The sequence below is a fragment of the Bubalus bubalis genome, chromosome 3 (assembly GCF_019923935.1).
Source record: "Bubalus bubalis isolate 160015118507 breed Murrah chromosome 3, NDDB_SH_1, whole genome shotgun sequence".
Classification (NCBI taxonomy): domain Eukaryota; kingdom Metazoa; phylum Chordata; class Mammalia; order Artiodactyla; family Bovidae; genus Bubalus; species Bubalus bubalis.
Genome location: NC_059159.1, coordinates 26,590,165 through 26,616,808, shown reverse-complemented (window position 1 = coordinate 26,616,808; position 26,644 = coordinate 26,590,165). Strand labels below are relative to the sequence as shown.

General features: G+C 54.5%; 1 protein-coding gene and 1 long non-coding RNA gene across 2 annotated transcripts; one reads left to right on the top strand and one right to left on the bottom strand.

Annotated features, from left to right (window-relative positions):
• Positions 1-467: 467 nt before the first annotated feature.
• LOC123332621 lies at positions 468-9,534 on the bottom strand. Its single transcript, XR_006549522.2, has 2 exons — positions 8,806-9,534; positions 468-751 (listed from the first exon to the last, which is right to left on the bottom strand). It is a non-coding gene; the product is annotated as an uncharacterized LOC123332621 (long non-coding RNA).
• Positions 9,535-9,733: 199 nt separating this feature from the next.
• PPP1R9B (protein phosphatase 1 regulatory subunit 9B) lies at positions 9,734-25,999 on the top strand. Its single transcript, XM_006061987.4, has 10 exons — positions 9,734-11,577; positions 15,361-15,493; positions 16,773-16,893; positions 18,738-18,842; positions 19,868-20,003; positions 20,565-20,717; positions 20,828-20,881; positions 23,551-23,780; positions 24,108-24,204; positions 24,379-25,999. Exons 1-10 carry the CDS (start codon positions 10,207-10,209, stop codon positions 24,430-24,432), a joined length of 2,454 nt encoding a protein of 817 aa, XP_006062049.2. The 5' UTR covers positions 9,734-10,206; the 3' UTR covers positions 24,433-25,999.
• Positions 26,000-26,644: the final 645 nt, after the last annotated feature.

Sequence of the window (26,644 nt, the reverse complement as noted above, 5' to 3'; positions counted from 1 at the left end):
TGAGGAGGACCCGAGGGGAGGCAGGGGACTGGACGCAATGCCCTCTTTCCTACCTTCCCCATCATCTATATCATTCCTCGGACTTAAAAGGACAATTCCATTTTTACCCACCCCCACGACATTTGGGGGAACCAGCCTGAGGACCTAAGTGTACCCATAATACCCCTCTCCCACTCGGCCTTTTATCGGTGACCTTGTCTTCAAAGGGGTTCCTTGAGCCTCCTGACCGCCCAAAGCTATCAATCTTGAATCTGAGGAGGCCAGAGGCCACCCCGGCCAAACATTTTAGCTTACAGAGGAGATAACAGAAGGAGAGGGTCTGCCTGAGCTCCCACAGCACAGTAATCTGCACAGCTAGATCTCTGGACTTGGAGCTGAGTCCTACTCAGACACTCCCTTTCTGTAAAGTGGGGGCAATAAGGATTGATGGGATAATGGAAGTGAAAGTGCTTTATAACCTGTAAAACTCTGGAGGAAGTAAGGGGGCTTTTATTTATTTATAACTGACAGTGCAAGGCAACAGCTGCCCAGGGTCAGCCCCCTAGCACAGCCTGAGAGCTGGGAGAGGTGAGATTTAGAAGCCATCTCTTGTAGAGGATTAGGAGGTAAACAAAATTTCACTGTCTTGCCAAGGACTTGCCAACATGGGCCCCAGTCGCACCAAAACCAGGACGAAGGTAGCTGAGGTCATCACTGAGAAGTAATAGAAGTGCCAGGGCAACGACTTCCAGTGAAACGTATCTCCATCAGGCTGCAGGAGGAGAGAGAGATAATTACATGCCTGAGGCCTGGGGACCTGGCTCGAGAGATCACAGAAGTATTGTAGATTCTGACACTAAGGAAGTGCTGAAGCTCTTGAACTTCGGCAATCTGTTCAAACTGCAGGCCACTCAGCCCACAGTTGGGATGAATTTCACAACACCACATGGAAACTTTTGACTCTTGCTGCTGTACTTTAGTATTTTCACCCTAAACCTTGGACAAAAAAAAGAAAGGAAACAAAGTCTCTGACTTTTTTTTTTTTTGCGGATGGTATGATTATTTATATGGAAAACCCAAGAGATTCCATAGGTATGTTGTCACGAGTTACTCAGAGAGATCAGCCAGGTTGCTGGACAAAATTTAACATCCAAATTCAAATAAAATACAGAATTCAACAGTGTTTCCATACTTAAGCAATGTTTATTAGAAACTGTAATATCTTTTTAGAAAGAAATCATACACAAAATTAAAATTGTACAGAACCCAGAAAAAAAAAACTTAGAAAATATATTAAAAGACATTTATGAAGAAAAACTAGGCTATAAAACCATAAAAACTACCAGCTACAAAAGGATTAAATTGAGCGATGGAGAGATATATTAAGTTTAGGGATGAGAAACTTCAATGTCACAAAGACAGTTCTCTCCATAAAAATCTGCTGATTCAATCCAAGCCCACTAAATATTGCAACAGGGTTTTTCAGAGAGCTAGGCAAACTGATTCTAAAATTCATATGGGAGAGAAGAGGACCAAGAAGAGATTAGACAATTCTGAAATGAAGACTTATTTGAAAGTGATAGTAATTAACACAATGTGGTATTGTTGCTGGGCCAGACAAAGAGATCAATAGAATAGAGTGCCCAGAAACAGATCCAAGCATATGTGGGAATGTGATTTATGATGGCAGTGGCCTTGCAACTTAGCGAGAATACACATTTCAATAAAAAATGTTGTAACAATTGACTTTTCATCCATAAATATTAATTTCAGATGGATTAAAGATCTGAAAGTGAAAGACAAAACTTTAAAATAATTAGCAGAAAATGTAGGAAATCTCAGAGAAGAAAAGTTTTCTTAGATGAGAGACATAATTTATAAAAGATCAATTTCACTACATCACACACACAAAAAAAGCTTTCTTCTATGAAAATGACATTATAAACAAAAGACAAGCAACAGCCTAGATGATAATATTGGTAGTACAGACAGCAGATAAAAGGTTAGTATCTGGGTATTGGTCTCCTACACATCAATAAAGCAAACACAGAACTTTTGAGTGCCACACCAAATGACATTCTTTTCCTTATTCCTAGCTAATAGACTCCTGATTCAAAAGTCAAGGGTCTAGGCTTTGGATGAGGTTGGACTTTCCCCGTCCCCAGCAAGTGAACAGTGATTGGTCTAAGGAGACCATGCTGATAAAGTTCCTCTGGTTAGTGATTGGTTTAGATATAGACATGTATACAGTTCTGTCCACTGAGACCAGAGGGAGATCTCTTGTGGGACTCTGGAAAAAAAAAACACTGAGAAGAGAGCATCATTTCTTTTGCTTCTGGACATTGTTGTCTGCATGAGACACCCAGGGAAGAGGCAGCCATCTCGGACCATAAGGGGGCCAGTCTGGGAAGCAAGAGAGAACCTCTTCTTTGATGTCACACTTGAGTCTCTGAATGAACCAAACCTAGGACTCCTTGTTATGTGAGATAATATAACTCCCTTTTTTTGCTTCAACCACTTCTAACTGGACTTTCTGTAATTATATCAATAGTTGCACTGGGTAGCAAAGGATGTGGATGTAAGCAATTTGCCTGGAAGAAACCCAGACGGCCAATGAGCATGGTAAGATGCTCCGCCTCAGAGGCAAGGAATGCAAATTCAAATGAGATACTACTTCACACCCATCAGATTAGCAAAAATAGAAAGTCTAACAAAAGCAGATGTTGGCAAGGATGTGGTCAGATAGGACACCTTATACAAATGCTGGTGGCAAGAGCATAAACTGGCTACAGAACAGCTTAGCAGTGCCGGCCTAGGTGACACTGCGCCTGCAGCCCTGGCTTCCTGCTCCGCGGTGTATGCTCCAGAGATGGGTTCAGATGAGCATAAGGATGCTCATTACAGCCCTGCTTATAACAGAAAACCAGAAACAACTCAAAAGCCCATCAGTAGAGGAACTGATAAATAAGCTGTGGCTTGTTCATATGATGAAATAGTAAACAGAAGTTAAAATCAATGAACCAAAGCCACATATATCGATGTGGCTCCATTGTGAAAAGCACCTCAAGTGAAAAAAAGACACAAATTATACACACAGCATGATGGTCTTATATACATCTTAATAATACAGAAAGCATTATTATATGCTGCTTTATGAATACTTAAATATATGGGAAAAAATGAAATTATGGGCTAGACTTAAAAGGGAAGGAAATTCTGACATATGTTACAACGTGGGTGAATCTTGAGGACATTATGCTATTTGAAACCAGTCACAAAAGGACAAATATCATATGATTCCATCTATAATATAGATTATATATGATGTACCTAGAGTAGTTAGTTCAGAGACAGGAAGTAGAATGGTGGTTGCCAGGGACTTGGGGGTGGGGGCCTGGGGAGTTACTGTTTAGTAGATAAGAGTTTCAGTTGGGAAAAGGATAAAGTTCTGGAAATGGAAAATGGTGATGGTTGCCTAACAATGCGAATGTACGTCATACCTGTGAACAGTACACTTAAAACGGTTAAAATAGTGATTTTTATTTTATGTATATCCGACAATTAAAATGGTAATTTAAAAATTCTGGACCATAAAGGATGCATTCCAAATTTTTGAGAGTGGGTAGAGTTGGCAGTGGGACTAGGGAGCCAGAGAAAGGGGTTTCAGCTAATTCTCATGTTCTGTTCTTTTATTTGAAAGACACTGCAGCAAAAATGACACAATACAGCAGGATTTTTTGTTTTGTTTTGTTTCCTTTTGGCCACTTCCTGCGACGAGGGATCTTATTTTCCCAACCAGTACCCCCTACTTTGGGAGTGCAGTGTCTGAATCACTGGACCACCAGGGAAGTCTCTGCTGGTACCTATAAATAAATTCTGTTTGTGGACTTCCTGGGGGCTTCCCAAGTGGCACTAGTGGTAAAGAACCCACCTGCCAATGCAAGAGACAAGACAGATATGGGTTCGATCCCTGGGTCAGGAAGATCCCATGGAGAAGGAAATGGCCACCCATTTCAGTATTCTTGCCTGGAGAATCCCCTGGACAGAGGAGCCTGGCAGGCTATAGTCCATGGGGTCACAAAGAGTTAGACACAACTGAAGTGACTCAGCAGCAGCAGCAGCAGTTGGTGGAGCAGTGAATAAGAATCCGCCTGCCAATGCAGGGGACATGGGTTTGATTCCTGGTCCAGGAAGATTCCACATGCTTCAGAGCAACTAAGCCTGAGTGCCACAACTACTGAACCTGCTCTCTAGAGCCCAGGAGCCGCAGCTGCCAGGCCCACGTGCCGCAACTACCAAGGCCCCTGTGCCTAGAGCCTATCCTCCACAACAAGAGAAGCCACCCCAATGAGAAGCCCGTGCATCCCAATGAAGAGTAACCCTCTCACCCCCCACCGCCCACCCCACTCACCCCAACTAGAGAAACCCCACACGAAAAAGTAACGAAGACCTGCCTCAGCCAAATTTTTTTTTTTTAATTGTTTGTTATGTGATTCTTTTTCTTTTTTGGCCCCTAGCAGGGATCGAATCCAGGCCAACAGCAGTTGAAAGCACCACATCCTAACCACTGGACTGCCAAGAAACTCCCTGAACTTTTCTTATTTTGAAAGAAATTTTTCAAACTAAAAGTAAAAATGTAGGTGTGTAAATTCTTTTCTCTCTCAGAACAGAGAGTTCTCTAAAGTAGAACTGCCCTGAAATGGCAAGATTTGCCACCCCAGTCCTCACTGTCAAGGCCACCTGAAGTGCAAGGGGTTTAGCATGGAGCCTTAGAGCTGAGCTCCTCTTGCAGAGGGCACCTGGGCTAGGCACATGCAGCCCACTGAGCCTGGTGGAGTCAGTTGGCAGGGAAGCTGGCAGGGCCAGTATCTGCTCTCCCTTGACCCTGGGCAGGTGAGGCAAAGGCTGACAGGAAGATGCCTTTTGAGAGCCAACCTCTTTCCCAGGCACCCACTGCAGATCCAGACAGCACATGAAAAATAGAAGCCAACATCAAAACCCGGGAATGTGTAATAATAGCACTTGGAGCAGGCAGGAAAAAAAAGAGTTCTTCGAATCTGCTGATGACAAAATAACATTGCTCAATCTTTCCGTTTTTTTTTTTTCCTTTGACTTCCTTGCATATCTCTCGAGTTCCCATAGCTATGGCTGTCTGCTTTACAAAATACATATTTACAAGCCCTCTAAGCCTGGCTAAATATAGCCTTTTTTTTTAAAGCAACTGATGATTTGGAGAAATCTTTCCTCTGTCCTATCCTTTCCCTGCCCCCAACACACACACACACACACACACACACACAGCCTGACTCCTCCTTCTAGGTCTCCTTCCTAAATCTCAAAGATGTATCTGAACTTTCCAAGTGACACTAGAACAAAGAGTGGAGGGTGAATGAAAGAAAGAGGGGGCCGAGCAGAGGGACCCAGGCAAGGCAGTCTCCCAACTGTGGGAGAACCTCAAAGAATCCCTCTCTCTGCAGGGGCACTGGGGGCCTTGAGACACTAAGAGGCAGGAATGAAAAACCCTTTGGGAGGTAGAGAAGCAAAGTCACCTTCACTCCAGGGATGATCCCAAAAGATTTGGAGACAAGGTGTGCTTATATTTCAGAATCTCATATAATAGACCTTAAAGGGAAACGAGAGGCCCCACAGTCCCGTGGAGACACAGGTAGAAATGCAAATATTGATGCCTCTTTTCAGCCACACACCCCTACACATGTATACACATACCCTGACATGTTGGATAGCCATGTAATCAATAACAGCCAACACACCAAGTTCAGACATTCAAATCTGGACAATCTGATGAAACTGAGGCTTAGGGAGTAAAACAACTAGCCCAACCAAGGTCGCTCAGCAAGTGGGTGGAAAAGTGTTAGTCACTCAGTTGTGTTCAATTCTCTGCGACCCCATGGACTATAGCCCACCAGGCTCCCCTGTCCATGGAATTCTCCAGGCAGGAATACTGGAATGGATAGCCATTCCCTTCTCCAGGGGATCTTCCCAACCCAGGGATCAACTAAAGTTTCCTGCTCTGGAGGCGGATTCTAAATGGATGGAGCTAGGGCTTAGTTCATGCTAGGGCATGTAGCTCAGAGGGTAAAGTATCTCCCTACAATGCGGGGGACCCAGGTTCCATCCCTGGGTCAGAAAGATCCCCTGGAGAAAGAAATGGCAAACCACTGCATTACTCTTGCCTGGTAGGCTATAGTCCATGGGGTCGCAAAGAGTCGGACACGACTGAGCGACATCACAGGGCTTAGTTCAGACCTTATAAACTTCTGTCTCTTTCCTCCAAAACTGGAAAGTCATTTCCCACTTCATGTCTCAGCCTTCTTCATTCCCCCTGGGAAGAGGTCAGCCAAGAGCCACTAAAGCCCCATCAACACTGACATCCTGGATTTGAGCTCTCCTGTATGTAAAATGTACTCACAGGCAAGCCTTTCCAGCATCCTCAAATTAGCCCAAAGCTCTGGCAGAGGAGGACAAAAGCAGAGGGGTTGGAACAGGGGCCACTGGCTCACCACAAAATGACCAAAGAGCAGGGTCTAGGCAGCCTTTGCTCAGGTGACCCTAGCCATGGAAATACCACTTTCCTAGGTCGAATCTCAAGACCCCAGGGCTGGAAAGAGAAGGCAACCTTGGCTCGCCCACCCCAGGAGTCCAGGGCATTAAGACCTCCAGATTTATTTATCACAAATCAGTTCTCTCTCTGCCTTCCTCACCTGTCTTTGCAGTTAACACCTGGTGTTTAAAATGCAAGCCTCAAGGAACAGTCTTAGAAGGCCCTCCTCAAATTTGAGGGTAGGTGGGAAAATAAGGAGGGGCTTTATCTGGAGGAAGTTTGGGTTCAAATTATCTCCCCCTAAAGAAGTCTCCAGGCTTTTTAGCAACAGTTGGAAAAGGCACACACCCTATCTTCTGTGTTCCATCCACTTTCACTTCAGTTTACCCTTACTGAGCACAGAAAAGCTAAGTGATTTGTCCAAGGTCACACAGCTAGTAAGTAGTGGATCCAGGATTTGAACTCTGGCAACCTGGCTCTTGGGCCAGCTTTGGGAACCATTCATTCTATTCTATTTCACAACAGAGCTAAGGAAGGGTTAGAAGACTACCAGGCAACCACACAAAGGATAAAGGAGAGAGAAAGAATGGTTAAATTACTCTGGGAGCTGAGTGAGGATCTCAGCCTGAGGAATGAAAATTAGGTTCAAACCCTTCAGTTTGGGCGTAACCCTTCCCAAAGTAACCGTTCTCCTCACCCTCCCCTTTCTGCAGGTGTGATTACTGCCTCAGGCAGGCTGGGATGGGTGGAGAAGATAACACCCCATTCCCCACCCCTCTCACAGGCTAGCCTGCCTGGCGCCTGACCCCAGGGAAGGACAAGCTAAAGCACTCATTGCTTCATAAAAGCTTCTTTGGGAATCCTGGCTGGGGTGGGGTGGGGGGGGGGGGGAGGGGAATGGTCACTAGCTAACTGGGAGCCCAGGAAATAATGATCCCCTCTCCTTAGCCTCAGTCATCTGAGCTCTGGGCTGGCTCCAATCCTCCTGCATCCCAAAGTACTTAAAGGGGTTTTACTCTTGGAAGTCTCAGGACAAGGGAGACCCAAGCATCCCAACAATTAGAGTTCAACCCAAGCTGCTGCTGGAGATGTTGTTGGGGGCTGGAGCTGGGGGGTGGGGTGTCCGCTGGGCCTGATAGTTGGTTCTTAGCTCCTCCTCGCATCCTTAGAAGCTGGCTTCCCCACCTGGCCAGAAGCGTGGGCACAGACCCCTTGGGCTGGGATCAGTTTGAATGACTCATCAAAGGGTGTGGGAGATTCTGGGCAGAATAGCCTGGGGCCTGAGCCCTCCCTCAATCCACACAAGTGCTTTTGAGGACACTGCCCAAACCCTCAACTAGTGAGACTTCTGTCTCACCCAACTTTCATAATGAGATTGGGGGCGGGGCCTGTAGGTGGGGAGGGGCAAGTCCCAGACTTGAGCTTGGAAACCCAAGTCACTGAAGCTCCTGCTCAGAGCCCAAATCTTCCCTCTCCCTTAGCCTCAGGATTGCCAGCCTCAAGATCAGTCCTGTGGCTCCTGGCCCCTCCCTGTCCCAATATTCAGGGTTCCCAGGAGGCGTCCGACGTCCCATCCCCCACGAGCTTTTGCACGTGCTACCCAGTTTATATCCCACAAAACCCACACACATCCCGACGGTGGAGGAATGAGAGAATTCCTTTGAACAGCCCTTCTAGGCAAGGGGGGCGGGTAGTGGGAGATCGGAAAGAAGAGGAAGAGGATGGAAGGGAAGAGGGAGGGGGAGGAGGCAGAGGCTGCAGGAAGGCCCGAGATGCAGGAAGCAGCTGGGAGTGGGGGGAGGCTTTGTGCCTGTGGTGTTCTCTGGGTCCTAGGGTCCACAATGTTCATTATTTTCTGGGATCTGTGGAGTGAGGCTGCGCATCTGGATCTGTCATGGCCAAGAGGGTGGACCTTCACTCCCAGGCCCTGAGCACGGGTACAGGGCAATCCCAAGCCCTTTGTTATGTATGGGGGGTTGAGGAGAGTATCAAAACAGCTGCCAGGTCAGCGGACGCAGATGTCACTGCCACCCTTCCCCCTCCCTCCCTACATTCACACTTGCACACTGTGGCCAGAATCCTTTAGATGAGAGATAAAAGCTAGAGCTCTCACTGGTGAAACTCGGGCCCCGGGCCTCCAGAATTCCTCCTTCAAAACTCCTTCTTCCTGTTTGAGAGGCAGGAGTGCCCTAGAAAGGCCCTGAAGATAGGGATTCCACCCCTCATTTCCAACCTGGGCTCAGGAGAGGCACTTGATAGCATACCATCTTCAGAATTCCAGAGGGCAAAAGCCAGCTTCAGGCGGCCACCTGGGTGATGAGGACCATTCCTTTCTTCCCCTTTCTCCTCCACCACGAGACCAGCAACATTGGGCCAAAGTTTCACACCTTAAATAGTCCCTATTGTTCAAATGCAGATTCCAAGGCCAGCCTCTGAGATACCGCTTCACAAAGTCTGGGGGAGGATCCAGAAATCCGAATTTTAAAAAAGTTCAAACTAGGCAACTCCAAGAACCTTGAAGAAAATGATCCTTTGTTCCTCCCCCACTATTCCCCCTCCACACCCAGAGTAGAGGAGGGCCACACTGAGACCACTGAGTGGTTGGACTGCCTTCCACCAATATTTAGTGGAGGGCTTCCCTGGTAGCTCAGACGGAAAAGAATCTCCGTGCAGTGCAGGGGCCCGGGGTTCAATCCCTGGGTCAGGAAGATTCCCTGGAGGAGGAAATGGCAAAGCACTCCAGTATCCTTGCCTGGAGAATTCCATGGACAGAGGAGCCTGGTGGGCTACAGTCCATGGGGTCGCAAAAAGTCGACACGACTGAGCGACTAACACACTTAATATTTAATGGGGGGTGAGGTTATATATGTTGTGGAAAGCTACAGTCAGAGGCTGGGATGGAAGTGTTGAAGAAGACCGGCCAACCTCTGGGGTCAGTGGAAGGCTATAGCGAGGGCCGGTAGGGGAGGAGTATACACTGGGGCGGAGGGGAAGGGGAGGGCTCACAGGCTCCGGTCCCGGAAATCCGATCCCTTTAGGACCCAGAGATGCCAGTCCCCCAGCGGCGGCGGCGAGAAGGGCAGCCGCTTGGTCTCCGGCAGCCGCCGCTCGGGCAGAGCCAGAGAAAGACCGAGGCTCGGGGCGCGGGGGGGAGGGAGGGAGGGAGGGTGGCGCGGCGGCAGAGCGGCCCGGGCCGGCCGAGCAGCTATGGGCGCCCGGGTGCCGGGCCCCTGGAGAGCCAAGGCCCCCGGCCGGGGTGGGGGGTGCCGGGTCTACCAGCCCCGCTGACACCACCTCGGACGATGTGAGCGGGCGCCTCCGCTGCTGCAGGGCAAGCGGTCCCACCGGCTCCGAGCGCCGCTTTTCTAATTTGGGTGGGGGCGACCATACCAGGCCGCTCGGGCTTTGGTAGAAGGGCGGGCTGTCTTTGGTAGCTTGGTTGGGGGAGGCGATCCACACAGGGCGCTCGGAGGTTTTTTTTTTTTCCTTTTTTTTTTTAAAGCGAGGTTAACTGTTTTGGGCAGCTTGGTTTTGGGGGGAGGCTTTAAAAAGGCCTTTCGGGGTTCCTTTTCTCTGGGGGAGGGGGCGGTGGTCCCGACTTGGCCCGCCGCCTGTTGGAAGGGGGGAGCGGGAAGCGTTGGGATGCGAACCCGGCTCCCCCCACTATGATGAAGACGGAGCCACGGGGGCCTGGGGGTCCCCTCCGGAGCGCCTCCCCGCACCGCAGCGCCTACGAGGCGGGCATCCAGGCTCTGAAACCGCCCGACGCGCCCGGGCCCGACGAGGCACCCAAGGCAGCCCACCACAAGAAATATGGCTCCAACGTCCATCGCATCAAAAGTATGTTCCTGCAGATGGGCACGACGGCAGGCGCGCCGGGCGATGCGGGCGGCGGCGCGGGCCCCACCGAGGCCCTGCGGGCGCCCGAGCGCGGCGTGCGCTTGTCGCTGCCGCGGGCCAGCAGCCTGAACGAGAACGTGGACCATAGCGCCCTGTTGAAGCTGGGCACCAGCGTATCGGAGCGCGTGAGCCGCTTCGACTCCAAGCCCGCGCCCTCCGCGCAGCCCGCGCCGCCGCCGCACCCGCCGTCCCGGCTGCAGGAGACGCGGAAGCTGTTCGAACGGAGCGCCCCTGCGGCCGCGGGCGGCGACAAGGAGGCCGCGGCGCGTCGGCTGCTGAGGCAGGAGCGCGCCGGCCTGCAGGACCGGAAGCTGGACGTCGTGGTGCGCTTCAACGGCAGCACCGAGGCGCTGGACAAGCTGGACGCCGACGCCGTGTCGCCGACGGTCAGCCAGCTAAGCGCTGTCTTTGAGAAGGCCGACTCGAGGACCGGCCTCCACCGCGGGCCCGGGCTGCCCAGGGTCGCGGCCGCCGGGACTCCCCAGGTCAACTCGAAGCTGGTCAGTAAGCGGTCCCGGGTGTTTCAGCCGCCCCCGCCGCCGCCCGCCCCGTCGGGGGATGCCCCAGCCGAGAAGGAGCGCGGCCCCGGAGGGCAGCAGCCCCCGCAACACCGAGTGGCCCCCGCCCGGCCGCCCCCCAAGCCCCGGGAGGTGCGCAAGATTAAGCCGGTGGAGGTGGAGGAGAGCGGGGAGTCGGAAGCCGAGGCAGCGCCCACAGAGGTGATCCAGGCGGAGGTGACAGTCCACGCTTCCCTGGAGAATGGCAGCGCCTTGGCAGCCACCGCTAGCCCGGCGCCTGAGGAGCAGAAGGCTCAGGCGGCTCCCGAGGAGGAGGCGGCGACCGTGGCGGTGCCTGAAAAGGGGGTGGGCAATGGCCGGGCCCCGGACGTGGCCCCCGAGGACGTAGACGAGTCCAAAAAGGAGGACTTCTCGGAGGCGGACTTGGTGGACGTGAGCGCCTACAGTGGGCTGGGGGAGGACTCTGGGGGCAGTGCCCTGGAGGAGGACGACGAAGAAGAGGAGGAGGGGGAGCCCCCGTACGAGCCCGAGTCGGGGTGCGTGGAGATCCCAGGGCTTTCGGAAGAAGAGGACCCGGCCCCGAGCCGAAAGATCCATTTCAGCACAGCGCCGATCCAAGTAAGTGAGCCCCCCTCCCCGCCCCCGCGCCGCCCCTGCCACGTGCGCGCAGTCGCCCCCGCCTCGCCAGCCAGCCGGCTTTGGCAGGCTGAGTCAGCCCTGTCACCCAGCCCCCTTCCCAGAAGTTACCTCCCTGAGGGGGGCGTGGGGGACTTCCAGCTGTTTGTCAGAGGGGGAGGATATTTAGGCCTGAGATGAGGTGGCCTGCCCTGACCTGCCCTCGGGTTCCTCTGCCTGCTGCCCCACCCTGCCCTGCGCCGGTCCTGGGACACCTGCTTTCCCTTCCTTTTCCAGACATTCTCCCTCCAGAGACTGCCAGAGGCCTGGGCTTAAGTGGTGGGAAGGTGTGTGTGTGTCTGTGTGTACCTGTGACCTCAGAAGAGCACCCCCACTTTGGTCCTTACTGTGCTGTAGATCGGAGGGGCACCCTTGCTTTCCTCCTGCAGCAGAGCTGCACACGGGGGTGGAGGAGCCAGAAACTTCCCAAAACAAAGGTGCAGCCCTTCCTTCAAACTGGCTGTAGCCCTCACCCCAACTTTGCAGAAGTGAAAGAGGGAAGCAGGTCTCTGAGGTTGAGCTGAGCTGGGACCATGTGACTGGGGGCCCTGTTCCCTGGGGTCTGTGCTGGGCCAGCTCCCGAGGTGGGGGTACAAGGTTACATAGGCAGGCACTTTCTGTGGTTTTTGAGGAGGCTAGGCCTTTAGCAGGGTATGGAGGAGGAGGGGGTGGGGCTGGGAAACTCCCAGGTGCCTGGCAGCAGCCTCCTGCTTTTGCTCTTGGTGTTTGCAGGCACCAAGCGCTCTTGCCTCATTCTCTGGATACCCTGAAAGGACAGAAGATCCTCCCTTTGGGGGGGCACACATACTATTGGTGATTGGTTTGTGGGTTGTGCCAGTGCCCTCAGATTCTCAGGAGAATGCTGGGAGAGATCCCTGGGAGAATTAAGAACCCCAGCCCCCAGTTTCCTGAGGCTTCCCTGGTGGCTCAGATGGTAGAGAATCCGCTTGCACTGCACTACCCTCTATTCTTGGCTGGCACATTCAGCTTAAAGACTTTTTCTCACCGCCCCAAGCTCAGCTGTGCCCAAGTCCAAGTCTGCTTTATGGGCCTGTCAAGGCCAAGGAAGGTTCAGCCTTTACCCCTCCCCAGTCAAACCCCCCTCTGTTTGATTGAAATTTCCATAACTCCTGGACACTGAAGCTGCCCATTTCCTCCCGCCTGCCCCAGCATTAACCTCTGTTCCTCTTCCACCTCCCACCCCAGAGGGCCTGGGAAGTGCAACTCCCCACTTAGGCCAGCCCTTTCCCCCAGGCTGTGACCTCACAAGCCTTTTTGCCTCTCCTCCTTTTCTGAAGAGCTGGGATCCTGGAGGCAGAGAACTGAAGGATATGGGGTGTTTCTTGGGACACTGAGGATGCACGTGGGGACCACTGAGGGGGTCAGGACACCCCACGGCCCTGCCACAGCAGTTCTCTGAGCTGCCTGATCCCCTCAGAGGTAGAGGTTGGTCTTTTAGTCCTAAGCCTCTGACTGTCTATATTTGACACCTTACCCTGATTTTTGGGTAAAAAATAGCACATGATTTGGAACAGTGCTCCCTGACTCCCTGGTGACAGTCGCTCGCCTGTGGTGTGCTGTGCCGCCTTTGTGTGTCTGACTTTTGACCTTGCTGGGGATGTCTTCCTCCCCACCCAGTTTTTCCCTCTCTCTGCCCCCACCCCTGCATTGATACTAAGTCCGGGGTCTTGTGCCCCTTGGATGACCCAATTGTTGGCCACAATACAGAGGCTTCTGCTGAGGACAGAAACCTCAATTCTAGATAGTTATCTGGAGAGGGGGACTGGATCCAGGGCCCTCGGATAGGCTGGACACATGGAGGTGGGCAGTGTGAATGGTGGTCTGAGGCCTCTGACCCTCCGGCCTGGGTTTCCTGCAGGGGGCAGAATTTAATAATCTGAGAAAAGAGGGGAGGACAAAGCCCAGAACAGGCTAGGAGGGTGTTTTGGAGGTCACAGTGTGTGTCTGTGTGTACTTGTGGTGGGGAGGAGTTTGGTTGACCCAGGCTACCACATAGACTGAGGGATGAAGAGACCCTCTCTGCTGGGATAGAGGGTGAGGGTCAAGGGACTGGGATGCAGAAGTGGGCCAAAGCCAGTTTGCCAGATCTAGGCGCATGGCAGCCCTGTCCTGGGGCTTGGGACCTATGTACAATGGGGACAAAGTCCCAGTGACCTACCCACCAGTCTCATCCCACCCTGCTATGGGCTAGCTCCCATGACCTTGGACAGTGGGTCTAGCATCTTGCACTGTATGTGGACTTAGGTGGCCCATTTCTCCCAGGAGCTTGGGGCTACTGGCCAGATGTCAAGAGGGCAGTCTGACTGCTGCACCATTGACAAAGAACTCTAAGGGTTTGCACTCTTTCTCTGATGCTGTAAAGTTGAGGGCAGTGAGTTAAATGACCATGTAGGCCCCTCCCAGCTAGGAGCCCCCTTGTGGGAGCCATGGTGCTTCGGGGGTGACACTAAACTGAGGCTGGGGCACAAGAGCTGCTGGCCTGGGTGCCCGTAGTGCCTGCTTCTGGAGGAGAGGGACCCTGGCAGGGGCCTCAGGGAGACCGTGTCCCACTCCAGCTGCTCAGGCCTCAGGCCCAGCCATCTGATAGAGCTGCTGCTACCCTTCATTGCCCCCACTTGGCTCCAAGTGGTGCCAACCTGTCGCTGCAGGCAGTGAAACAGGAACATGTCATGATGCTCCAAATGGTGCTCATTAACCTCCCACCAGGAGCACCCCGCCTGGACCCAGACTTAGGCACTCCTGCAGAGCCCTTGTCCTACCTTCTCCGCTCTTTGGAGGAGGGTCAGGCTGGGGATTCCCCTTTCTGCTGAGCCAGCAGAGGGGTTCAGAGAACAATAAGGCCAGGTTCACTGTGGACAGTGTCAGAGGCTGCCACTTGCCTGCTCTCCTTGCTTTCTGCAGGGTATTGCGCCCAGGACCTCTGCCCGGGCCTCCTAGTGCCCTGGGGATAAGCAGGGTACCTCAGAGAGCTGCAGTTCAGAAGGGAGCTTGAGGTCTGGCCATGTGGCCAAGGCCATAGGGGCCCCTCAAGAGGAGGGCCTGCCCATTCTCCGTGGGGGGGACCAGTGGTCCTTCTGCCTCTCTCCTCCACCCTGGCCGCTTCAGGTCCAGGCTAGCTGGGTCCTGGTGCCTGCTTCCTCTTTCTACCCTTCTCTCTCCTCCCCTTTCCCCCCCCCACCCCCCCACCGCCGTGTCTCACACCCGCTCCCCCCTCCCCATCTGGCATCCTCCCGCATCTCCTCCACTCCTTATCCCTCCTCCTCTTCCCCTCTGCTACTCAGTGTGTTCCTTCCTCTCTCCTGCCGTCTGTGTCCACCCTCGTCTTTGGGATGGGGACTGTCTGTTGGTCTCTCTCTGATCTGGGAACCTGGGTTCATGAGTATGACAGTTTCTCCAGCATTGACCTTCCTTTCTTCTAACTGGCCGTGCTTGTGTGGTCAGGGCTGCAGGAGAGAGTCATGGCATGGATGTGGCAAGGCTGGGTCCCTTTCTACCTTGCTCCCTACCTCGGAACTAGAAGGGCCCCACTCTGAGCTGGGATCAGCATGGGCTGGGGAAGGCCTCACCTCAACCTGTCTGGGGGTGGGGGAGGCCTCTGGCAAGAGGGGAGCGCAGTGGCTGGCGCAGCCTGCCCCTTCAGCCTCCTCTCACTGGGTTAGCCCTTGCCCTACTATTGGCGCCTCTGACAAGCAGCCTCTCCCCCAGGTGTTCAGTACCTACTCCAACGAGGACTACGATCGTCGCAACGAGGACGTGGATCCCATGGCAGCCTCTGCTGAGTACGAGCTGGAGAAGCGGGTGGAGAGGTTGGAGCTGTTCCCTGTGGAGCTGGAGAAGGGTGAGCTGGGCCACTGGGCCTCTGCCTTGTGCCAACTTCTGCCCTGGGTGGATCCTCAGGGCTTCCACTGACATGTTCTGCTTCCTCTAACTGGGCCTCTGACAGCACCCCACAGCCACACAGACTCAGCCCAGCCCAAAGCCCCACCTTCACGCTGTCCCGCTGCACTCTGCTTCCGCAGTTGTCAGGCCCCGCGCGAGCACTGTGGGCTGGGTCCTGGGCTCTGCAGGCCAAGCCACAATGGAAGAGTGATGGAAGAGGGAGAGGGCAGGCATGGCTGGGACGCTCACACCTAAGTGCGTCCTTGGCACAGTGAGGGGGCCGGGAAAGGAAGGAGGGGCCGCTGTAAAAACATTTAACAGGAGACCTGACCAGACCTGGGGGGATCCCCAAGGAAAGAGACACTTGAGTTGAACTCTGAAGAGGAGATGAGGGGAGTCTGCAGAAAAGAGGAGAGAGACCTGGTAGACTCAGAGGGTGGGGGAGAAGGCTGCGCATACAAGACCTTGTTGACCACTTTTCTAAGATGGACTAGGAGTCTTGCAAGGTGTGAGAAAGGTATTCTAGAGAGTCTATACCAAGTTGTGCTGTGGGGCAAAGGGTTGTACATGGTTGGAGAGGGGCCCCTGTAGTGTGGACATGGTGATGGCCATGTGGGAAGGGGGTGGACTTGAGGGATTCTTGGAAGGTGGGATTGACAGGATTCGAGGGTTACTTGGCTTCCACAGAGGCTGCAGGGGGAGGGAGGAGTCCAGGTGACTCCCAGGCCCCGTGAAGGGGGGGCAGGCTGGGAAAGCCTATTTGTGGGGGAAGATCTCGTTCAGATGTCAGAGGCCCGTGAGACAGAGGGGAGCAGCTGTGGAGAGAGGAGTAGGTTTTGTGGGAGAGAAAAGCAGGAGGTCTTGAGTCACTGAGGCTGTGAGCAGGGATGAGATTGCTTAGGGAGGGGGACAATCAGCCCCCTCGTGGCTCCCCAACCCGTCCCCATGGCCACCACACACCTCATCTGCATACAGATAGTGCCCCTTCAGCACGTCCTGCTGCCCATCAGTTCTTTGGCTGGGGCAGAGGGCAGACAGTGACCCAAGAGCATCCTAGTTGGCTTGGCAAAGAGGGAGTGACAGAACCAGATGTGGGACATCCCCTCAGCATGGAGACTGCTTCTTGAGGTGAGGCCGTGCCCCATTGTGAGGGTTGGGGATGGGCCTCTCACTGTCCCTGGCAAATCCTCAACCCATCCTATCCCCCTACTGGCTTCTCATCACCCTCTGCTTCACAGACTCCGAGGGCCTGGGCATCAGCATCATTGGCATGGGGGCCGGGGCGGACATGGGCCTTGAGAAGCTGGGCATCTTCGTCAAGACTGTGACTGAGGGCGGCGCGGCCCATCGGGACGGCAGGTACCACCTCCCCTTCCCTTATCAGCCGTGGTCTGCGGGGCGGGTCACCGGGTGGGACACAGGCCAGTACCCGTGTGGGGCCCAGGTGTTCGTGGAGACCACTGTGCCTGTTGCTGGCCCGCTCCCCAGGGAGCAGTGAACAGCACAGACAGGGCCCTCGGCTTCGTGGCACTTGCGTGCTGTGTAGGTGTTGTGTTTCGGGCCATGGTGAGGAGAGCGTGGGTGCGGAGGCTCTGTGCCTAGTAGAGTACACATTGAGCTTTTTCATTTAGGAAATATTGAGCCTGTGACACTGTTGCAGGGCTGGTGCCAGGCCCTGGGAGTCAGTCATGAGGGCCTTGCCCTTAAGAAGCATGTAGTGTAGTAAGGCAGATGGACATTCAAGAGGGCACGCAGAAAATGGTGACATGGACAAAAGTACAGGGTGGCACTAAAGGCTACGTCAGGAGGGCTTGGCCTCTTTGGGTTTCAGGGAAGTCTTCCTGGAGGAAGTGACATTGGAGTTGAGACCTAAAGCATGAGCAGAAGTGGGGTGTGCAAAGTGTCCCAGGCAGGGCACCAAAAGCAGGCAGGTGTGGCTGAGCTAGAGACCACGGGATTCAGGTGTCTTACGGGGTTAGAAGAGCCCGTCGGGGTGCGCCCGGGAGGAGGCTGCTTCCTTGCCTACATGCTTATGTTTGGCCCCTGAGGCTGGAAGGTGTGAGTTCTGTGGGTCAGAGGGCTCAGGAAAGATCCCCTGGAGTTCTGGGCAGCCCAGTGAGCCCTTTGGAGCCTCCCCACTGTGTGTGAATTGCCGAGGGGGAGTGGGAACGGCTGTAGGGCACCCCCAGGCTGTAAGTTAAAGGTTAATATCAGGGTGCCTTGTGCTACCTCTAAGCCCAGACCCCTCCATGTGACAGAGTTGACTGTTTGTTCCTGTGAGGACTGGGGTCATGCTGCTAGAGGTGGAGTGGCCTCATTCAGGAAGCTTCTGTCTGCTGCAGCCCAGATGGCATGGCGGGCAGGGGTGGGAGTGAGCAGAAAAAGGAAGGTGACCACCCCTGCTCTTTTACTTATGCCCTCATTTGAACTTCCCAGAGCCTTTCCCATGGTTGCCTGTTGGCCGGTTGGGGAGTGTGTGTGTATGTGAGGGTGTCCCCATGTGGGGTGGGTGGTGGGGGCGAACTGTTGACAGGAGACCATTTCCTGCTTTTCTGTGTGGGAGCCCTGCGAGGAGGCCTGGCACTGAGGGGAGGTGGGAGTGGAGGATGGAGTTGGCCAGGTGTCCCTCCCGTGCTTCCATCCCCCTTGCGGTCAGGCTGGGCCACTCCCATCTCTCCTTGTGTGGGGAACAGGGCTCCCAGGGCCATAGCTGGAGCGTCCTGGGGGCTGTGCACAGGGGGGACTAACCCCGTGGGACTGTAGTGAACACAGATCTCGGGCATTTGAAAGAAATCTGTGGGCTCAGGTCTGTGCCGAATGGGTGTGTAAGAGGGCTGGCTGCATGTCACGTGTGTGCTAGAGGCCCTAGCTGGTGTGCATGGCCATGATGAACTCTGTGGATGCCACGCTGGTCTGTCGAGTGATGGACTGGTGTGTGATTGCCTTGGGAAGTGTGCTTGCCACCTTTCCTGGTTCCGGATGCCCGTGTCGGTTGTGCTTGTGTGGGTCTCACTGCCCATGCACCTGGCTGATACCTGATCCTCCGGCCTTGTGCCTCTTATGTAGGTAGACAAAGTACTGGGTTCCTGTGGGGACTGAGCCTTTAGTTTCTGATGGGAAGGGGGCCATGTCTACCCTAGCTCCACAGTTCCCCTCGGGATCCCCTAACCAATGTCACCTGCCTCCCCCTCGCTTGTCCCCAGGATCCAGGTGAACGATCTCCTGGTGGAGGTGGATGGAACGAGTCTGGTGGGAGTGACCCAGAGCTTTGCAGCCTCTGTGCTCCGGAATACCAAGGGCCGTGTGCGGTGAGGCCCAGGAGGGTGGGGGCGGTGGGGAGTGGGCGCAGACAGGAGGCTCAGCCCTCATCGGGCCACTTTGCCCGCCTGCCCACACCCAGTTGAGATCCTCTGTGGCCCAACTTATATAGACGTTTCCACTGTGGAAAGGAATTGCTATGTGCTTATCCGTTGCCCCGTCTCCCTTCATGTCTCCCGCCCCTGACCACTGCTGGCCACCAGCACTCAGGCTTCAGGCCTGTTGTCCACCATGCCTCCAAACTGGCCTCTTGGTCGTCTTCTTTCCCCCCTGTCTGTCCTGATTCATTCATTGAAGATCCCAAGATGTGCAGGAAGGATGCCATCCAGATCGGGGTTTATCCCTCCCTCCCTCTAGCCTGGTATAGTCTGAGGACTCTCCTCCTTGGGTCTGCCAACTGAAGAGGCTGGGTTAGAGGCTCCCTGTGTTCATCTCTGGCATAACATCCAGGGACAACTCCCCGCCCCCTCCAAAAGGGGCACTGCCCCCAGGAAAGGGTGGTAGAGAGAAACAGGATGTGGGTGGCCACGGAGAGGAGGGGCTGGTGCCTGGAAGTTCCACGATTTCCTTTCCATCCTAATCTCCAGTCGCCATCATCCCACCCCTTCCTGAAGTGCAAGGACTTGGAGAGCATATAAGACAGCCCTCCACAGCTCCAGGGTCAGCTTTGCCAGGCCCCTGCCTCATCGTCTCCCATGTGGTGAGGGAAGAGCTCCTACGCTAGCACCTCTGACCTCATGTCCCCAACAGCCTAGCCTAAAGTTTGGCTGACATCTCCCCATCCCCCGAACTGGCCAGGAGGGCTAATGAGTCTCTGCTACTCCTGGGAAAGAAACCCAATAAAGGCCCCCTGTTCCCCCATTCATTATTAACACTCTGCAGTCTCTGGACTCAGCCCTCTCATTTCACCTCCCCTGGGAGGACCTGGGTATTGAGAGGGGAGTACCAACGGGGAGGATGGTGGCATTTCCAGCTAAGGACAGAGAAAAAGGAGACAATGCTGGTGCCTCTGCAGGTTTATGATTGGCCGGGAGCGGCCCGGTGAGCAGAGTGAGGTGGCCCAGCTAATTCAGCAGACCCTGGAACAGGAGCGATGGCAGCGGGAGATGATGGAGCAGAGATACGCCCAGTACGGCGAGGATGACGAGGAGGTAGGGACTCCACTTGGCTGGGAGCGTCATCGTCCCCTGGTGGCCTGATGGAGCATTACAGCTGTCCCCTGCCTCTGCCACTTTCCCAGGCCTTGTGAAGAACCCAGAGCGCCACTCCTGTCCTGGGGGAGCCCCTAATCTGAGAAGCAATGCAGATCCCTCCCTTAAAGAATCTCTAGTCTGATGGAGGAATCACACCCTCTGTCTTCAGAAAGCCTTCCTGGTCCTACAAAGAAAACATAGTTCCCTCTAAGAGCCGCCACTCTGAGGGAGGAGACAGCTGTAGGCCTCAGGGGACCTGCCGCGTGAGGCGGGGAAAGCAAGGGCTGTTTCTTCAGGTCTTAGTCTTTTACGGGATAACTCCTGCCTTCAGGAGACTCTCCGGAAGTCACAAACCATGCCCCTGGTGTGGACCCCTGGCTGATGGACGAGGTCATGACCCACACCCCTGGGTCGCTTCCAGTCTGCCGTGGACTAACCACTGCTGGTCTCAGCCCTAGTCATCAGGGCTGGGGGAGGCTGGCGTGGGCAGGGGACACAGCCTCCTGTCCCCCTTCACAGACGGGAGAGTACGCCACCGACGAGGATGAGGAGCTGAGCCCCACGTTCCCAGGGGGCGAGATGGCCATCGAGGTGTTCGAGCTGGCAGAGAATGAGGATGCCCTGTCCCCGGTGGACATGGAGCCCGAGAAGCTGGTGCACAAGTTCAAGGAGGTACGCAGAGGGGCCCCTGGGCTGGTGGAGGGCAAGGGCAGGCTAGTTTTCAGTGCTGCAGCACTGCCTGCCCCAGCCAGAGCTGAGTGTCTGTGCCCTCGCCCCCACAGCTCCAGATTAAGCATGCTGTGACTGAGGCCGAGATCCAGCAGCTGAAGAGAAAGGTAAGAGCGGCGGGAAGTGGGGGAGGCTGAGGGCATGGGGGCGACAGTCTTCCACCCTCAGCTGTACATGTCGACCCTTGTCCACCACCCACAGGCGCACAGGAAACAAGCTGCTCTGAAGTAAGGGAGGCTAGTGGTAAGAGCTAGACCATCTCTCCACCACTCACTTGCTGCTCTGGGCCTCATTCTCCATAAAATGGTTTGATAATAGTACCAGGACCATAGGACCACTGTGAGAATAAAATAGAATAATACATGTAAGGTCTTTAGTACAGTGTCTGACACATAATAGTTGCTTAATAAAAAGTTGAGCTGTTAGCTGTCAGCCCTCTAATAGCTGAACGTGGATGTCTTCATGTTCACACAGTCCCACGCATGTCCTCTACATAAAAGCCTAGCATTTAGCCTAGCCTAAATGCAAACCACCCAGAGATCCAAACACCAGCCCAGATCTCAGGTACATGGTACCCACAGACCCACCCACCCAGACACCCACTCTGCTTAGACATAACATGAGGACAATGGACCCATGCTTCACAAGCAAGACTTTTGTGTCCGTCTGCTTAAGTGTCTGTCTGCTGTGAGATATAGGATGTTTCGTGGAACATGCACATTCTCTCAGATGCCATGTACAGATACTAGCACAAGCGTACTGGGTGCCAGCACCCTTACAGGCATAGATATACAGACTTCTGAAGCACAGTCTGTGCATTAGGAGTCCCGGTCCTCATGGGGCTTCCAGTGTGGCAGGGAGAGGCAGAGGCACACAGGGGTTCTGCAGACATTGTGCACCCAGGCACACACAGGTGCATTCCCATATGTGGGCTTAGACCAACATGCCTGGAGACAGGAGAGTGTGAAGCTGAGCCCCAGAGGGAAGACAGGGTTTAGGTGACTGAGGCAGAGGAAGGGCATTTCTGGTGGGGAGACAAACGTGAGCTTGGAGGCTGGCTTTGGAAAGAGACCTGCAGGCTATGGCAGCCATTCCGGGGGCGGAGGGGAGTGGGAGGTAGAGCTGGATTGCCAGGATGGGCTGTAGCAGTATCCTGACTCCCCACTGAGGACTCCAGCCTGGATCCTGTGGCCATATGAGACCAGGAGGAGGAAGGTCACTACCCCCAAAGTGGGAGGCATGAGGGTGAGCAGGACTTGGAAACTGGTGAACCAGCTAGAGGCCCAAGTGGTGCCCTGGCAGGTATGAGCAGGGCTACCCAGGGCACAGGCAGAGGGTATGTATAGGAAGGACGGATTCGAGTTGCATTTCCCAGGTCGAGGTGACAGTTCATGTTCTTAGAGTAGGTGCAGAGCATAAAGGGAAGGAACAAGTCAAAGGTCTTTCAATTTATAAACACCTTTGGGCTTCCCTGGTGGCTCAGATGGTAAAAGAAAATGCCTGCAGTGTGGGAGACCTGGGTTTAATCCCTGGGTTGGGAAGATCCCCTGGAGAAGGGAATGGCTACCCACTCTAGTATTCTTGCCTGAGGCTACAGGCAAGAGTAGCCTGGCAGGCTACAGTCCATGGGTTCGCAAAGAGTCAGACACGACTGAGCAGCTTTCACTTTCTTTCTAGGTGTGTGGCACCATCCAATTCATGTGATGGGCAAAAGCACTTGATCCTTGGCCTGTGTGGCTTAGAGTCCGCACACCAACATTTGTATATAGAAGCTGACACAGGCTTTATAGGAGAGGACAGGGTCCCTGAACTCCTAGAGCTGGTGGAACCTGATGAAGCTGAAATGTGTGGGGGGCTGTGCTGTCAGAGAGAATCACAGGAGACTTCTGGGGAAGTGAAATACTGAGCTCAGCTGAAGGCTGAGCTAGTGGGAAATGATGAGGTAGTGGGAAGGTAGATGGGAGCATTCCAGGCACAGGGAACAGCGAGGCGAAGCACTGCAGCAAGAGGGAACGTAGGTCCAAGGATGTGCAGGAAGGCCTGTGTAGCTGGGACACAGAGGGCAAGGGGTGTTTGCAGCCAGCAAGGTTGGAGGGGCAGTCAGGGGCTTGAAGCTCAGCACTGGGGTGGCAGTGAGATGATGGCACCTTTGGACGGAGGTGGGCTAGTCAGAAAAGGAATAAGTTTGTGTGGGTGGGGCCAAGTTTGGGGCAGGGTGCCTCTGAGGAACCCGAAGTAAAGTTGGGCTGGAGATTTGTGGCTCAGTGCTCAGAGGTGGTGAAGAAAGTGAGTACAGAGGGAACAGAGGCCCTATGACTGGGCTGTGGAGCTAGGAGGTCTGCACTGGGGTGGCACGGGCACTAGGCAAGCAGCCAGGACTGTTTAGTAAGCTGCAGAAGCCAGGGCTACAGAGAGGGAACAGAGGGCAGTGGTGCCCTGTTCTCACCCATCTACCATCACACTGTGTAGCCTTTGTGAGCTTGGCAAGGCAGGAATCAGTCCCACTTTACAGATGGGAGGAGTGCAGCTTAAGACAAAAGTGGCCTTACCCCAAGTCACGGAGATAGTCAGTGATGAACGCGGGCGGCCTGCCTTCTAGGAGTGTAGCACGTGTTAGGGCTCCTGGCTGGGACAGATGGGGTCTCCTCCCTCTCCGAGTTTCAGTTCCCAGACTTAGCCAAGGAGAGTCAGTAGTTGGGGGGCAGTGGGCTCCACATCTGCAGGAATCATCCAGAGACTGTCGTCCCCACCAACCCAGGGCTGTTCTTCCTCTCAGCTGCAGAGTCTGGAGCAGGAGAAGGGGCGGTGGCGGGTGGAGAAGGCCCAGCTGGAGCAGAGCGTGGAGGAGAACAAGGAGCGCATGGAAAAACTGGAGGGCTACTGGGGTGAGGCCCAGAGCCTGTGCCAGGCTGTGGATGAGCACCTGCGGGAGACCCAGGCCCAGTACCAGGCCTTGGAGCGCAAATATAGCAAGGCCAAGCGCCTCATCAAAGACTACCAGCAGAAGTACGTGTGGGGGCTGGGAGCCCTGGACCTCAGGAGGATGGAGAGGCCTGTGGTGGGGCCTTCCCACCCCAGTCAAGTAGGGGGGCCAGGAGCGCAGAAGTTGGAGGGTCCTTTTGGGGGGGTACCTGCCTTCGTAATGACTGGGTGCCAGAGCCAACAAGCCAGGCCCCAGAGGCTTTGGGAAGGCTAGGGATCTCCAGACCTGAGAACAAGGAGTGGGCAAGAGCTGCCCAGGTGGAGCCAAGGACAGGGCTGAAGACCCTGAGACTCTCTGAATGGAAGCCAGACCACACAGCCTTACCCACTCTGTCCCCCACTGATTCCCAGGGAGATTGAGTTTCTGAAAAAGGAGACAGCACAGCGCCGGGTTCTGGAGGAGTCAGAGCTGGCGAGGAAGGAGGAGATGGACAAGCTCCTGGACAAGGTAGGCCCGGGATGCCCCAGGGGCAGGAGGGAGCAGCAGGTCAGTCACCCTGTGGATCCTGGAGGGAGAAGAGTCGTGGCTGGGAGCTCAGGGTCATGTCCCCAGGAGGGGGGCAGGCGGGGCAGGGCCCGAGTCCAGTGCTCAGTCCTGATGCCCTCTCCCACTTTTTTTCAGATCTCAGAACTGGAAGGAAACCTGCAAACACTGAGGAATTCCAATTCTACTTAACAGGAATCATTCCTTAACCGGACAATAATTAATCCCCTCCCATTGTCCTCCCTCCCCTGTCCTCAATACTTGACCCCGCCCCCTATCAGCCTGGGGACAGGTGCCCCGACTTGCCCACGCCTCCACCCCACCTCACCCAGCTTCAGGGACCAGAGGGCCCACATCATATAGGCCCCTTAAGGTGGCCCAGGCAGACCGGTGGCTGGAAGGATGGCCTCCTTGCCCATGGGGCTGGGGCACAGAGGCCATGGAATGCCAGGGGCTGGCCTGGGTGGTGGATGAACACAAGGACCTGCAGACCAAACTGCCAGATTTTACGGCCTCCAGCCTTTGTCTCTGGACTGGAACGGGGCTGGGGGCTCTCCCAGCATCTCACCACCTGGAGGCTGCCTCCTGATCACGGAGCTCCTAGGTGGTCCCTGGGCCTCTTGACTTGAGATTCTACCGTCTTGGCCCTTCCCTCCTCCCCTATCATTGTGCTGTTCTGTTGCATTCTTATCCTCCTGCTGGGAAGGGTTGTCTCCACACCTCCTCCCATCCTTGTCCACCCTCCCAGGAGGGATAGAGTCCACTCAGAGCCTGGAGGCTGGGCCTGACCCTGCACTGATTTCTCATGAATCCTTCATGAAAAGGGGAGAGTCCAGGACATGTGGTGTCCAGCTCCCCCTTCTCCTGGGGCAGCAGCCCTCAATTTCTCCTTGTGCCTCCCCTCCCCCAGGTGCCAAATAGCCATAACCTCCTCCTGGAACCGTTCTGCGGCCTCTTTGGGGTCCAGGTTTCCTGGCCAAGCCTGGCAATGCAAGGGAGGAGAAGAGGTCAGTTTAGAGGGCCTGGTTTTAGGCAAGGGGAACATTTCTTACTGGAGAGCCAAGTCCCGTCCTGCCCTACACAGGGCCACACCTGGAAGCCTTGTACTAACATCACAGAGATTCAGCCTCACCCCACCCACACCCACAGTTTTCCAGTGTTTTGACTGGAGGGCAAAATTTTACTACTTTTCTTCTTTTTGGAGACCAGGGCTGCGCTGCTAGCAGCCTGCTTTCTAAGTGAAATCGACTCTGTTTCCCCACTTTAACCCCAAATCGGGGCTTGGACCAAGGGAGGTGAGACCCCTACCCCAGGTCCCCTCCCCTTTCAGAAACCATCTCATTTTTGCCTCCTTCTCATGCCCCTGCCTCAGCCTGGGTTTTTGTTCTTTTTTAAAAAAAAAAACAACCCCTGTACCATCCGTTTTGGCTTCCCCTCGTCCCCTGTAAATAGGCCATGCCATCAATCAGTATTTCTCAGCAATCTGTTCCTGCCCCCAGATGTGCGCCTACCCCCTGAAAGAGCTGGCTATCTCAGTGCCTGGGCCCGTGCAATTCACCTCCTCGGCCTCAGCAGACGGAGGGGGCGGGGCCAGGGGCGGGGCTGTTGGGGGCTTCCGGTTTCTCCGGCCGAGGGCCACCCTAGCCCCGCCTTTTGCAGGACTGCGTCTCTGTATATAATATATATATGTATGTATTGTTCCCGGTTTTGTACGGATCATGCCCTCTGTCAGGTCACCCCCATAAAAGCAGTCCCCAGAGCTTTGCCGCCTGGTTTCTTGATTTGCGGGAGGGGGTATGGGATGCCAGTCTGCGTCAGGTGGTCTGCCAGTGCTACCTCTAACCCTGAGGAGCTTTATGAGAACCCTTATTCTTGCAAACTCCATTTGCCACCCCCGCTCCCATCCCTTCTGGGCAGGGCTGGGATTTCTAGAGCGTTCCTTAGGCTCATCACTCAGCTCTTACAAGGCCTCCAATGGAATTCAGAGGATGAGTTAGATACGGTAATGGAGATACCCAACCCCTACTCTCCCACTAGGCACCCTGTAGAAGGTACGGGAAAGATTAAAGGTGGCGGTGGTAGCTGGGGATGGGAAATGTAAGTCAGAGCAGTTTTGTGCCCAGGGTCCTAGAGAATCCCTCTGGGGTTGGCCAGAGAGAACTAGCCCTCTATCCTGCCAGCAGCTCGGGTTGCTAACTCACCAATTCTAATACCAATGGGTCCAGGAGTCCAGATGCCAGGGCTCCAAAGACAAGTCCCAAAGAGAGATGAGGGCAGGGGGCCCACCCCCAACACCAGCCTTTCTTGTTTTGGGAAGCTGTGTGCTATATGTGAAAAAACTGAACCACAAGGCACTTGTGTTCAGTGCCCTGGCCCCCAGAAAGATTCTCACAAACCTGTCTGC

Excerpts from the sequence above, each read along its gene's own strand:
- PPP1R9B (XM_006061987.4), top strand. The coding sequence starts at position 10,207 with ATGATGAAGACGGAGCCACGGGGGCCTGGGGGTCCCCTCCGGAGCGCC. Across the intron at positions 16,894-18,737 it reads GCGGCCCATCGGGACGGCAG|GATCCAGGTGAACGATCTCC; the intron begins GTACCACCTCCC and ends GCTTGTCCCCAG. Across the intron at positions 24,205-24,378 it reads TGGACAAGCTCCTGGACAAG|ATCTCAGAACTGGAAGGAAA; the intron begins GTAGGCCCGGGA and ends ACTTTTTTTCAG.